Raw genomic sequence first — 12,964 nt, 5'->3', positions numbered from 1 at the left:
ACCCGTCCCTGTTTCTCCCCATCGTCCGTCCTGTGGATTTACCGTCCGTCCGTGTGGGGACATCTCAGTGCGGCTCTGCTCCATGTGCACGTTCAAGCTGCCAAGGCTAAACAGCATCTGATTCTTCCCCACAGCCAAGTCCACGGGCCTCTCACAGACCGGAGAGTCAAACACAGCCCCCGGAATTCCCTTAACCTTCTCCCCGCAGGGGCCCCGGCCGGCCACACACTTCCAGTGCCCGCAGGCCCCGTGCCCAGGCCAGGGCCTCCCACACCGGTCCTCAGCCGATTCCGCATGCAAACACGGACGTCCACGTCCACAGGCTGAAGCGCACGGCTCACAGCGCAAGGTGTAAGAGAAATGAGTTAACTAGCAAAAGGAGAATAGCTTCCCCAGCTCCCCGGCAACAGGGCATTCTAAAGAACTAAAACATGGGTGTGCACGCCTCCATCGTTAATTCTCATCCGCCCTCACGGTGAACGAAACCTGCAGCGCTTCAAGCACGTTCCGACAAGGAAAAGCCATCCGTCCAACGCACAGATAGGAATTTCCCGCCTGTCCACACCGGGGGCCCAAGGCCGCGCGCGGAGGGGTCTCTCCTGTTGCGTGTGAGGCAGCACGAGAACACGCATCACTACGGGAACACACCAAGCTCCGGACGCTCCTGCCACAACCGAGAGCCCATCTTGGGACCACCGGAGAGTGGCAGCAGCACGTGGGGACTGGCTCTGAGCAAGGACACTGGAAGGTGAGGGTCTCGAGGGAGGTGGGGAAACCTCCAAAAACACACGAAGCCAGCGGGCCAAGATTAATCCTTCTCAGGCAACAACGTGGCAGGGACAGAGAGTGGCTGTGTCCCTCGTTTACGAAGCACCGTGTGGCAGATAGCGACCCAGCCTCGGGTGCCATGTGAATCGAGGGACAGAGCACCAGGGACGTGTGCTCCGGAGCCGGGCACCTGTCCGTCACCCTGAGCCTCGGTTTCCCATCGTACGCAGTTCTGCCGTGCTAAGTAGCCCCACTCACAGGTGGCGGCCCCTTCCCTCGAGACGGCACCCCCCGCCCCGCCGGTGCTCGCCGGCGCACTGGGAGCCCCGTCCTCAGGGTGGAGAGGTCGCTGCTGGGCTCCGTGTGCTGGCGCAATGACCACTGTCACACGGGCAAACCTGACTGGTCCCCTGAAGAGAAGCAGCCTTGTGATCTCACCGCCAAACAACACGTGCCCCGGGGACCTTCGCAGGACAGATGCTGCCCAGGAACGAGATCGGGGCAGCGGACGGCTGAGGTCGGCAGACAGTGACACGTCCCTTGGATTCTTACTCAAGAGGCAGCCAGTCAGGAGCAGGGAAGCCTGTGTGCTTGGCTCCCCCACAGCAGTGCTGCCTCTGGCCACAGGGGGTCTCGGGGGGCTCCTGAACAAACACTGGGGTCTTCCTGGCATGAGCAGGGCCCTGTGAGGCTCCCACCAGGCGTCCGTACAAACATGACCTTCCGGGAGGCTTCTGTTTCCCTCGAGAACCCTAAAGGGGCTGGGAAGAAGGAACCCAGGAGCCCAAGAGGAAAGAGGAAGGAGGCCAGGCAGGGGGACGGTAACCCAGCCCGGGTCCCCGGCGCTCTGCCAGCAACGACCTCAGACAGCCACACACGGGTCATTTCTTCCAACACACGACGAAGGACTCCCCCAAGGAATCCCTCACAACGCAGAGCTGTCCCCTGCGCAACCTGCCGACGCCAGGACCAGACGCAGAAACCACGGCGAATGTCACGCTCACCAGGAACGTGGCCCCGGGGCTCTGTGGCCTGGACATGCCATGTGCCTCAGGCCAGGAGACCTGCCGCGTAGACCACCGTCACTCATTCAGGAAGTCAAATGTTCTGGGAAACATCAAGACTTCCAAGTTCAGAGAGCAAGGGAAATATATAGAAAGCGGTAGCTTTCAACGTATTTTCAAAGGAAATCGCGAAGGATCTTGGAAGATGACTTCCACAAACATGCATCTGGAATTCAAAACCAGAGACCTTGATCCAAATTCTGGTCTTACTCTAAGCCCGCATGGAACTGAGCAAATCCCCAGCTTCCGCATAGGCTGGGGAGCAGACGCGGACACGGTCACGTGCGAGGGGCATCCCCGGGCCCTGGCTGGAACCTCTCAGTCCTGCGTCCTCGCGTTCAGCGCCCACGGAGCCCGGGGCCCAGCGGGGCTCACAGCATCTCTGGCCCCCACACACGTGGTCCTGCCTCAGGAGCCTGGGGAAACCGCGGAGGGCTTTTCCGTAATTCCGGTCTGCACAGAAACAATGTCTGAACCGTCCCCCGCTCTTCTGGTACCGGACGGACTCATGGCAGCACTTCCTTCCACAGTCAGTGCCATCAAGCCTCCACAGAAGACACGCAGCACAACGTGTGTGTACGGACGGGGAACCTGCGTGTTTGCTTTGTACGGACTCAGGTCAGAACACGCACAGAGAGAAATCCTCTCCCCTCCACAGCGACCCTGACGGTCAGCCCGACTCCTGCCTCTGCCTCTCGTGACCGAAGGCCTCGCCAAAGTCTGTACAAAACTGCTAACCATATTCCTGTCGACAAACTTTAGTTTATTAGGGACTCATTTTCTGGAAAAATGCAGGAGATCTGGAACTTTAGGGAGCTCGACGTGCACCCAGCACTCACTCTTTGGTCTCCGAGGAACAGAAGCTCAGAGGGAAAGAACGCACGAGGTCAGGAGCAGGGTCGCAGACGCCTGCAAGTTTCAGATACCCACACAAGCCTGTTCCAAAGCAGACGACTTCCTCGCTGTCCAGGCAGACACTCGGCTCCCAGCTCTGCGCACGCGGCAGAAGCTTACACGGGACATGGCTTCGCGTCCTCACCCTCCCCGTCGCCACCGGTCTCGGGGAGCGGGAGTCTGGCCGGCAGAACACCACTGGGAATAACAGGAAATCCATGTGACCGAGACGACAGCAGCGTGTGCTGAAACAGGAGTCCGGCAGCAACAGCAGCAGACTGTGTACCGAGATCATGACCGTGGGGGCTTACCCAGGACCCGGGTCGCCCCCCTCCAGCCAAGGACGGCTCAGTTCCTACAGCAAGTCCACTTGGAAAGGATTCATGCTGAGTCACACACCAGCAACCTGATTCAAAGACCCATGTTCTCCTCTGGGGTTTATGCGCCTGACACCCGGTCTGTCATGAACAGATGGCACGACGTGACCCCCAGTGGAGGCGGTCCCCAGGTAGGCTGCTGTCCCTCAAGCCCTAGCGGGGACGGGTTCATGGGGCTTCTGGGCCCGGGGCTGCACTCTAGGGGACCCTAACTCCCGCTGCGGAGTGAAGACGTGGACCTGGCCTGCAGCGGGCACCGGAGGGGCAGAGGTCCGGCCCGCGGCAGCTCGGCAGACCCAGGCACCCACACGCTCTCTTCTTGGAGGCCCAGCCGCACCTGCCCACAGTCTGCATCCTTCAGGCCAGATGAGGAAGGATCTCATCTTCCCTGGGACCAGAACAGAGCGGCACACGGACACGCTGCCTCGGGCCTCAGCGGAGCTGGCTCCGGGTGCTTCCCACCCCCTGAGCCCGAGCTCCAGCACCTGCTGGACACGCTGGCCGGGAGGACACGGGCAGAGCCCTACCTGCCACCAGCAGGGCTGTGACGGGGCTGCAGACGGTGAACGGTCCATCCTTCCGCAAATCTCTGAAAGCGCCGACCTCCTCGGGGGCGAGCTGGGTGCGGAGCCATCAGAACTCGCCCACCATCCGGCTGCAGCTGCGCGACCGTGGCAGGAGTAGGGGGTTGTGTGGAGCAGGACCAGAGGGCCTGTCCTGACCCCAGGCATCCCTGCAGAAGGGACCTGGGAACCGGGCTCTGAATGACGCACAGGGGCAGGCAGAGGGCACAGGCGGGTGCAGAAGGCCGCCCCACCACGGGCGTGGGACCATCCCGCAGCAGGCAGGTCCGCGGAGCTGAGGAGGGGCCGGGCGTGCCGTGTGCAAAGTCCTTCTGACAGGGCTCGGCTGCGCTCTGCAGGGGCCAGCCGCCTCCCTGAGCAGAAGCAAACGTGGCCACTTCACCCTCACCAGGAGAGGCCTCTCCGTCAAGGAGGCCGGTCCCCAGGGAGAAGGAGGGAAGCACAGACTCGCCCTCCAGTCTCGTGACTGCAATCCACGATTCCCGTAACGTTGTTGGGAAAGCAAGACGTCACGGCGCGGGTGAGCCCCAGGGGGACCACCGTCCACGGAGAACCACCATGGGGTTGTGGGGACAGATTCTTCTAACATACACGCTGTGGGACAGGGACTCTGGTGCAGGGAAGTCTCGCCATCTAGGTAATGGCGGAACGTGATGACGGCCTCGTCCCGGGAGCCACGGACACCCGGTCGCGGAAGCCAGCGTGGGCGCCGATGTGCCCGCAGAGACTGGTGGCGGTGGGTCTGTGTTCTGTTCTTAAAGTCGTATCAGGCTGGAGATTAATGACAGAGACACCGCAGACAGGCACCAGGACAATGAGTCGGTCTTAAGTAATATTTCCTCCTTGAAAATGATTGTTAGTGTGTTTTCCTGACGTCTTCTCTTTCTCCCAGAACAGTATTTTCCTCTAGATTCAGGGATGCGCTCAACATCACGCTCCACCTGGTACCTCCGGGCGTCCAGAGAGGGATACCAGGAGACAGACGCTTCCAGAGCACGTCCCCTGGGACAGGCTAACGTGCGGGACTCCGACCCGAGTGCTCACAGATGCCCGTACAAGCCACTCCAATTCAGAACTGTGTGTCCCAAACGACATCTTACAAGTGGTTTTAGAATACCTCCTAGTAGGGTTAATCTTTTCTCTGACAAATAAAAATAATGTTAAAAAAAGGTTCAGAAAACACCACAGCCTTACAGGAACGCACTCATCAGGGTAAGGAGACCAGCCGCACAGACGCTTCTCCTGAGATCCCGTCCCCAGCGCGTCACGTCTCTGAGCACGTCGGGAAAGGAAGCTCGGCCTCCGCGGCCCTGGCTCTCAGGCTGCTTCCCCGAGCTCTACAGAGTGAACGACGGTTCACACACGTTCTCAGAAATAATGACTCGCCGTGAACACCACCAAACGGGCTGGGAATCTGCTGTCCTGAGCCTTGAACCGCGGGGAACCTGTCTTCCCTTCCTGGGGTCTTGGAGGGGCCGGGACCAAGGACCCCAGAGCAGCGTCCCCATGCAGACCGTCTCCTCCTCGTGTCTCAGTCAGGAGTGGAGGGCTCCCGTGAGCCGCGAAGCAGACCCCACGGCGAGCGCCTGAGTCTGCAGCTCTCACCCACCCGCCCCCGCTCAGCCAGCTGGACCGAGAAGACGAGTGGGAGCCCCAGCGCGGCGCCTTCGAGACCGAGGCCAACACAACAGTCCACTTAGCTCTTTATTTCTTCAGGGTTTTCAAATAATGGCCTTCACGTGGGATAAAACCCTACAGGTAAACCTAAAGCGAACCAATGCTCATTCTCTTGTTCTACTAAAAGAGGCGCTAAACTCATTTTTTGAGCTTCTTATATTCAAAACACGACCACAGTAGTCCCTGTGGCCTCTGAGCAGACTCCTGGCCTCTGAGAACACACTCTCCGACCTCTGGCTCGATTTCCCTCTTTCCCTTTGGAAACAGGATCCCTAGCCCGAGACTCCCTCGCCGACCCGGACACCCGGGGTAGCAGAAGAGCGAGCAGGGCCACAGGATGATAGGATCTGCCGCCTTCTCGGTGTTTCTAAGCGGTGTTCCAGCAGGGAAAACACGGTGTAAGACACGGCATTACGCCCTCAGAGAGGAGACTCAGAACGGGGCCTGAGGACGTGCGACAGCCGGGGCGCGGGGGCTGGAACCCGCCCAGAGACCCAGGGCAGCGTGTCCTCGGGGAGCAGCACGAGCCCGTGGGAGGCCGGGGCTCACTGCGAACCCCTCCTGCGCCGGCCCCTGCCACACGGGGTTGGCGGCCCCTATCCTGCGGGGTCTCTCTCCGGGGAGGACGCTCACCGAAGCGAAAGTAAAACAGCGGCCGGTTCCCCGCGGTGCTGGCCACCCGCTCTCGGCCCGCGGCTTCTCGGACGTCGCACACCCCGATGTTGCCGGAGCGCGGTGCTCTTCCCGGGGCGCCTTCACCGTGCTGCAGCCTGCAGCGGACCACGGCAGCTCCGTTCGCTGCTGTAACAAGTTGAGAAAGACTAATTAATGCAAACTTGCGTTTTTTAAATTTGTTACAGCACTGAGCAGAGCTGCCGCCCCATGCAGAACAGCACAATGGGCCACCCTCCGCGCCCCGCCGCACGGTCAGCCTCGGCCTGCGCACCGCCCGCGGCTCGACCCACCTCCGTCTCCCCGGGCTGGGTGCATCACAGACACTCAGGGCCCCCGAGGTCGAGAGTCCCCCTGCGCCCGGCAGTCCCGGTCAGAGATGCGGCGGCACCCCTGCCAGGAGGAGTCCCCTGCCCGGCCTCGGAGACGCCATGAGCCTGGCGGTCCTGTCGGCGGATCGCCAGGTCTTTGCCCGCGTCTGCTCCGAAAGCCTCCCACACGCAGCCGTCAGCCAGCCGCGCAGCGGACTCGCTCTCAAGCCACTGAACGGCACAGAGCTCCCCCTTCCAGGAGCAAGACAAGAGGAAATGCCAGCCACGGGCTAGCAGGCCAACACGGCACCTCCACCTCCACCTTCTCAAGCATCAGGCAAAGCAAGGAAAACACACAAAACCAAAACAAAACCACAAGCACAACAGAGAGCCCACCCGCCAAGTCAGGTCTCTAGAGTGCGCGCTGGGGGGAAGCACCCCTCCCTGTGCTAACGGGACACTAGCAGGGGCCAGGGGAGCGGGGGTCCCGGGAGGGAGAGGGACAGAGCGCGTCTGTGCGCCGTGTGCACCTGCAGACCTAAGCCTACCAGAAGCGCTTGCAACAGGTCGTGTCAGTGGTGGGAACGACAGAGGTCACTCAGGTGCTGCCCTTTCTCGTTGAGGACCTGGGTCAGATTTAAGTCACTCCTAAAACCTAGCAGGTGCTCAAGGCCACCTCCAACGGAACTACGCTTCAGTCAGAATTGAAGGGCCAGAACCCCAGCCTGGGAGTGTCTTCCTTTCCCGAAACGTGCAGAACGTAGGTCAAGTGCACACATACTCTACAAACCCGCACCCAGGAAACACTCGCACGAGACGGACTTTGTACTTTGGGGAAGAACGCGCGGCCTCTTACAACCGCACTTCAGAACACGACCCGCCTGTCCCAAGTCACAGCCCACGCGGGACGCTCTGCCTTCTAGATGTGCCCCTCAGGGCAGCAGCCCAAACCCTGGGTTAATTAAACTATAGTCAATGGCAATGATTTTTAATTCACTAAACCAGAAGTCACGTTTACATTATAAATGCTCCCACATTTTTTGTTCATAATCAGCATTTTAAAGTAATCCATGGATTCTTGCCTTGCATAGATGAAAGACCCATTATATTTATTAGCACAATTCCGGAAGAGTCCTCCGCGCCTCCCGTGTCCACGAGACACACGCACTCACAGGGGAGGCCGGCGTGGCCAGCGCCACGTCAGAAGTGTGACCTTCGTGCAGGCTGGGCGTGAGAAAGGATTTGCACTCGGGTGTCACTTGCATGTTACACTTAAGTCTTAAAATTAGATGCTTTATATACTCATGGAGGGTACGTACTCGGAGGCTGGGGCAGGTAGGCTCCAATGAGTTTCGACCTCTTCTTTTCATATCCTTTTTGGGTGATGTCACCTGGAAGAGACGGAAAGAGACATTCAGAATGGTCTCAGTGACGAGTGGGTCGCTCACCGGACTCTAAGACGCCACAAGTTAAGTCTTTTGGGTCATCTGTTTGCCTTTTAATTATAATTTACAGAAGAAAGCACCTTGTCATTCCCCTTGGCCCTCCCCGGCCCTCAAATAGTCATTTAAGTTGCATCAAAACCGTTGGTAGGCTTCTGCTTGTCCCAGCCCCTCCCTGCGAGGTCTCCGCTCTCAGAGGACCCAGAATTCGAGGCTGCGACCTCACTCACACCAGCCGAGCAGGAAGCGTTCCGGTCTGCGTGGCTCTCGCTAGCTAAGCCAACAAGGGACACCACAGGCATCGACGCGGGGGATAGTCACCCAGACCTCTGCGGGTCAGCGTCTCCCCCCACTGACCAACCCAACTGGTCAGGCCCCAGGACACCAAACTGCTTGGGGTGCATGAAAGTAAGTGACTCAGACCACATGCAACGGGAAACACAACAAGCCAGAGAACGTGGGACCGACGGAAACCCACGGTAGGTGAGGAAGTGCTTATCCTTCCAGCAGAAACTGAAAGGTGGAAGCCAGAGGTTCTCGCGCAGAAGAGGGAGAGAGCACGCTGGCGTCCTCCCCAGCGCTCGGGACGGACACAGCAGTCCGCAGAACACACCACAGCCTTCTCTGACTGTGCGCGCAAATACACACCAGATCCTGGCTGTGCCCTTGAGTGGTCTGTAATGTTTTTTCCCCAATATTCTGATCAAACCATCATTCCCGAAAGAGCCGAACACTCACGTGCTAACAGCAGTAGAGCAGATCGGTGCGTGAGCTTTTTCTAATGTCACATGCTCCCTAAATCTGAGCGAACCATCCAGCACCCGGAGTGTCCGCGGACCCACCCGACGAGCTCACAGCCCCACCGTGCCTTCGCGTGCACCCCACGAAACACACGCCTCGTTTTAAACAACGGAAGTCTGTGTGCAAAGTGGTTCCCGCTCTCAACCGGCCAGCATTTCGAGGCCGTGGTAGGTCCGCGGGTCACCGTCGGCAAGGACGCTCTCGGCTCAGTGCTCAGCTGGACGCGCACGACGGCTGTGCCCACACCCGCTGTCTGCGCCGAGGCTGCTCCGCTGCTTCAGGAAATGCTCCATCCAATCCCCCATTTTATTTACTTATTTTTAAAGATCTTATTTACTTCTCTGAGAGAGAGAGAGAAAGTGCACGCACAAGCAGCGGGAGCAGTGGAGGCGGAGGGGAAACAGGCTCCCCACGGAGCAGGGAGCCCGACGTGAGCCTCGATCCCAGGACCCCGGGGTCATGACCGGAGCCGAAGACAGACGCTTCACCGGCTGAGCCACCCAGGCGCCCCCCAAGTTCCCTGTTTTAAAAGACGCCTAAAACCTCAACAACCCGAACCCACGTGCACGTCCACAGTCCGGGGCAGGTCCGCAGTCACCGGGGAAAGGGAGAGAGTGAGCGCCTTAGGACGCGGGCTGACGAGCGTCGGTCCGGGCCACGCCCAGGACAGCAGGTCGGGCCACGCCCAGGACGACACGCCTCCTGACAGGTTAAAGCCCAACATCTCGGAGGAAACAGCTAAGACTGACCAGCAGAAGCACCACGGGACGCAGGAAGCCGTGTGGCTGCGGTGGGGCCGCACGGGGAATGGCTCAGGGGTCAGAAGCGCACAGGCCCCCCAGGCTGCTTCAGGCCAGGCCACCCGAGCGCAGGGGATGGCGAAGCTCCCAGTCCCGATCGCACACAGGCAGGAACTGTCTGCTCCTCAAGGACAAGGCGGGGCACACCAGAGGCTTCTCCCCACCCCAGCAGCCCTGCGAAGCGGCTGCCCGCAGGCTCCCTGAGGTTCCCCGTCCCGCAGCACGTGTGCTGCCCCCTCCACTCCTGGAGCGCAGCGCTGGTGAGGAAGCCCGTTCATCTCCGTCTCCCTCATCCTCCATGGCTCAGGGCAGCACTTCCCCAGTTCAGAGCCCGGCTGCTCCCTGCGAGGGAAAGGCTGTGACACTGGGGATGGGAGGAGGAACACGCAAGTGAGGGCGCACAGCGGGGCCACAGCGGTCCTGACTGCCCTGGAACACGCGGCAGACACCTGCTGCTTGCCTGCCCTGCCAGCCCCTTCCCCTGCCCTTCCCCAGCCTCCCAGTAGCTCTGCACGGTTCTAGGCCTGAGTCCCAGCCTGGGTAAGCCGGCACCTTTCACGGATGCTCTGCACCCAAAATTCAGCTCACGTTTTTAGGAATGTCTCAGATGGGGCACCTGGCTGGCTCAGTCATTAAGCACTGCCTTCGGCTCAGGTCATGGTCTCAGGGTCCTGGGATTGAGCCCCAAATCGGGCTCCCTGCTCAGCGGAAAGTCGGCTTGTCCATCTCCCCCTCCCCCTGCTTGTGTTCCCCCTCTCTCTAACAAATAAAATCTTAAAAAGAAAAGTCTCAAAGAAACACATAAATATGGGGGGAGGAGATCCTTAATTTTTGGCATGGGACTACCTCAAAGAAAACTCAGTTTTTACTGTCTTACTTGAAGAAGTTCCAATTATCAAGACCTTAGGCCTCAGGAAAACAGGACTTTTCCTGGTGAAACCAGGACTGTGCATGGAATTGGAAGAGGTCAGAGTTGGCTTCGCAAGGGCACATCCACATAGGTCCCTGACCCCACACAGCCCCTAACACGGCACAGGTCCCTGACCCCACATGGCCCCCAAACCTGCACAGGTTCCCCTGCACAGGTTCCCAACCCCACACAGGTTCCTGCCCCCCACAGGTCCCTGACCCCACCTGGCCCCTAACCCCACACAGGGCCTCAACCCCACATGGGTTCCTGACCCCGCACAGCCCCTGACCCTGTATGGTCCCAACCCTGCTCAGCCCCTGAGCCCACACAGGTCCCCAACGCCGCACGATCCCCGACCCCACACAGGTTCCCGACCCCACACAATCCCCGACCCCGCACACCCCCCAATCCCACGCAGCCCCTGACCCCACGCAGAAAGGGCTGGGCGGCAGGAGGCATCTGAGCGTCCGAGCGCCAAGTCTCACGCCGCCCCCCCCACCGGGAAACCGTGCTTGGAAGCCAGGAGCTCGCGGGGATTTCCAGATTCCGCTCTCGGAGCCCAGCCTGCCGACCGCCCTTCGAACCCACAAGCACGGAAAGACCATTTTTAATGAACGACTTCATCCAGGTCAGGGGTCGCCGACTCCACATCCAGTCTGTGGACTGTTCCTGCCCGCGAACCCGCCGGCACCGGGCCGCACTGCCTCGCACACCACTTGGGCTGCCGTCCCCGGGACAGCGGGTCTCGCAGGCGAGAGCAGGCAGGAGGGCGCGTGCTTCCCAGCCGGGGCCCCAGAGCGACGCAGAAAACACTCAGACCATATCCCCAACGGCCACCCTGGAAGCCGCACCCGGGACCATCCACCCCACCCCACCCCTGCCTGCCCGGGATGCGCTCCCATCAGGGCCGCTGGGCCTTGGGGCGCTCTCGTCACGCCGCCTGGACGGCTGCTTCGGGCTGGCGTCTGTCACACGTTCAAGCCACCGCTCCTCCGACCCAGGGCGTGGTGCCATCAGGGGCCACCGTCCTACAGAGCCGAGCCCCAGCCCCGCAGGCTCGCGAGCCGGCACGGCACACACGTGCCACAGAGCGACACTGGGTGCCGGCCGGCCGGGATGTGCATGCACCCGCAGGGCAGACCCAGGGTCCCCGCGGGGGCTCCCCAAGAGCCTGGTATTAACGTGTGGAGACCAGAGCCGGAGTGTGTGTCCCCACGAGCACCCAGCGCCCGTGGCAAGGGGCCAGGGTCACTCGGGGCTGAAACGCACTCTTGCTCGTCCCCTCCACGCACAAGTCCATGACGTTCAACGGCGCGTGTGAGCGTCGGTGGACGGCGGCCCCACGGGTTAGTGGTGACACCGCCCTCTGCACACAAGCAGACCCGCCAGTGCAGGGCTCTTCCGTTCTGCCCTTCATTCCGGGCCTCCGGTGAGGGTTTTTGTGCAGGTGGGTTGAGAGAGCAAGGGTAGACAGACGGAAGAAAGATGGACGGGCAGACGACGGACAGAGCGGGAAGGATGAAGGGACACACAGGACGGACCCGAGCTCCACACACAGCTCCGCCGTCCTGGACCACTCCCCAGGCTCCGCCCCAGGCTGACCTACAGTCAGGGCCGTGACGTCTCCGGGACAGCACAGCTTCTCCATCCCCTGCCACCAGCTCAGGCAGAAGGATTGATGGGCGCCCCCTCTCCTCCTCAGCCTGGAGCTGCGGCGCCCACCGCCGTCTGAGAGAGGGGCCGTCCTCCCCGTCACATCTCTAAGCAAGGGTTTATTTAACGTCTGTGGTTCCCCATGGACTGTCCTCAGCCAACGGCAGGCTCAAAAGACCATGTTAAAATCCAGGGACCCCAACCACAGGACTCTGTACTCGAGTTTACACCACAAAGCCCCCAAACGGCACATTTCCACGCTTCCAAGCTCAGGACACCTGCCACCCAACACCCTTTCATTTCAGGAGAAAGACACAGACCGAAAAGTGCAGAAATCATCTCTCCTCCGTGAGCAGAACGTAAAAGCGATCTTCTGAAATGCTTTTCACTTTATCAAAAATATGTAAATTACTATCCTCTAAGAAGCTTCTTCCGACTTAAAATTCAGCAGGAGAAACAACAGTCACATGTTCTCTTACAAAGAGAAAAGATTTGCAGACAGGTCCTAAATTTAGAATGAAAACCCAAGGAAAGCAAAACCACCAGTCCACAGCCGAGTAACACTGAGAAGGGGTCAGTTTTCTCCCTCCGGAAGGCAGCGCTCTCCTCCGCCTACCATGGCCCAGAGCTCCAGGCCAACCCCCAGCCCAGAAAAGGGAGAGTCAAGCAGACGCCAGATTGACGTGCACACTGCAGGGCCCCGTCTGCCCGAGCTGGCCTCACAGCTGAGCGGAACCGGCCGCCCAGTGACGCCCGGCTGAGATGTGAAAGCGCGACGGCCATGGCCTCTCCAGGTGACTGGACGCGCCCCAGAGCAGATCACGTGCCACAAGCTACCTCCACGCTGGACTCCTCCAGGGGAAACAGACCAGCCTGGCGGGACGCTTTCCATTCCTGGCATCAGGAGTGTTTCTGCATCTGAAGCTGGCACGAGTGCTTCTTGGAACAAAGCAATCATTCCCATGTTTGGAATTTCACGGCTGTCAGGAGCCGTCTTAACATCCCTCTGAG

At 60.2% G+C, this 12,964-nt stretch overlaps 1 protein-coding gene across 2 annotated transcripts in view; it reads right to left on the bottom strand.

The window, feature by feature from the left end:
- Nucleotides 1–12,964, bottom strand: part of DIP2C (disco interacting protein 2 homolog C) — a 363,208-nt gene that overhangs the window by 176,780 nt on the left and 173,464 nt on the right. Inside the window, exons 2-3 of one of the 2 annotated variants that reach the window (XM_032881692.1) lie at nucleotides 7,667–7,738; nucleotides 5,998–6,165 (exon numbers count right to left, since the gene is read on the bottom strand). In XM_032881692.1, coding sequence (XP_032737583.1) covers nucleotides 5,998–6,165; nucleotides 7,667–7,738 — 240 coding nt within the window. The remainder of the gene's footprint in view (nucleotides 1–5,997; nucleotides 6,166–7,666; nucleotides 7,739–12,964) is intronic. The other variant, XM_032881693.1, reaches the window with a different exon arrangement.

This window comes from Lontra canadensis, unplaced genomic scaffold (assembly GCF_010015895.1).
Source record: "Lontra canadensis isolate GAN:19392208 unplaced genomic scaffold, GSC_riverotter_1.0 scaffold76, whole genome shotgun sequence".
NCBI lineage: Eukaryota > Metazoa > Chordata > Mammalia > Carnivora > Mustelidae > Lontra > Lontra canadensis.
Note: the sequence above shows the minus strand (reverse complement) of the source record. Positions and strands in the feature narration are given on the sequence as shown.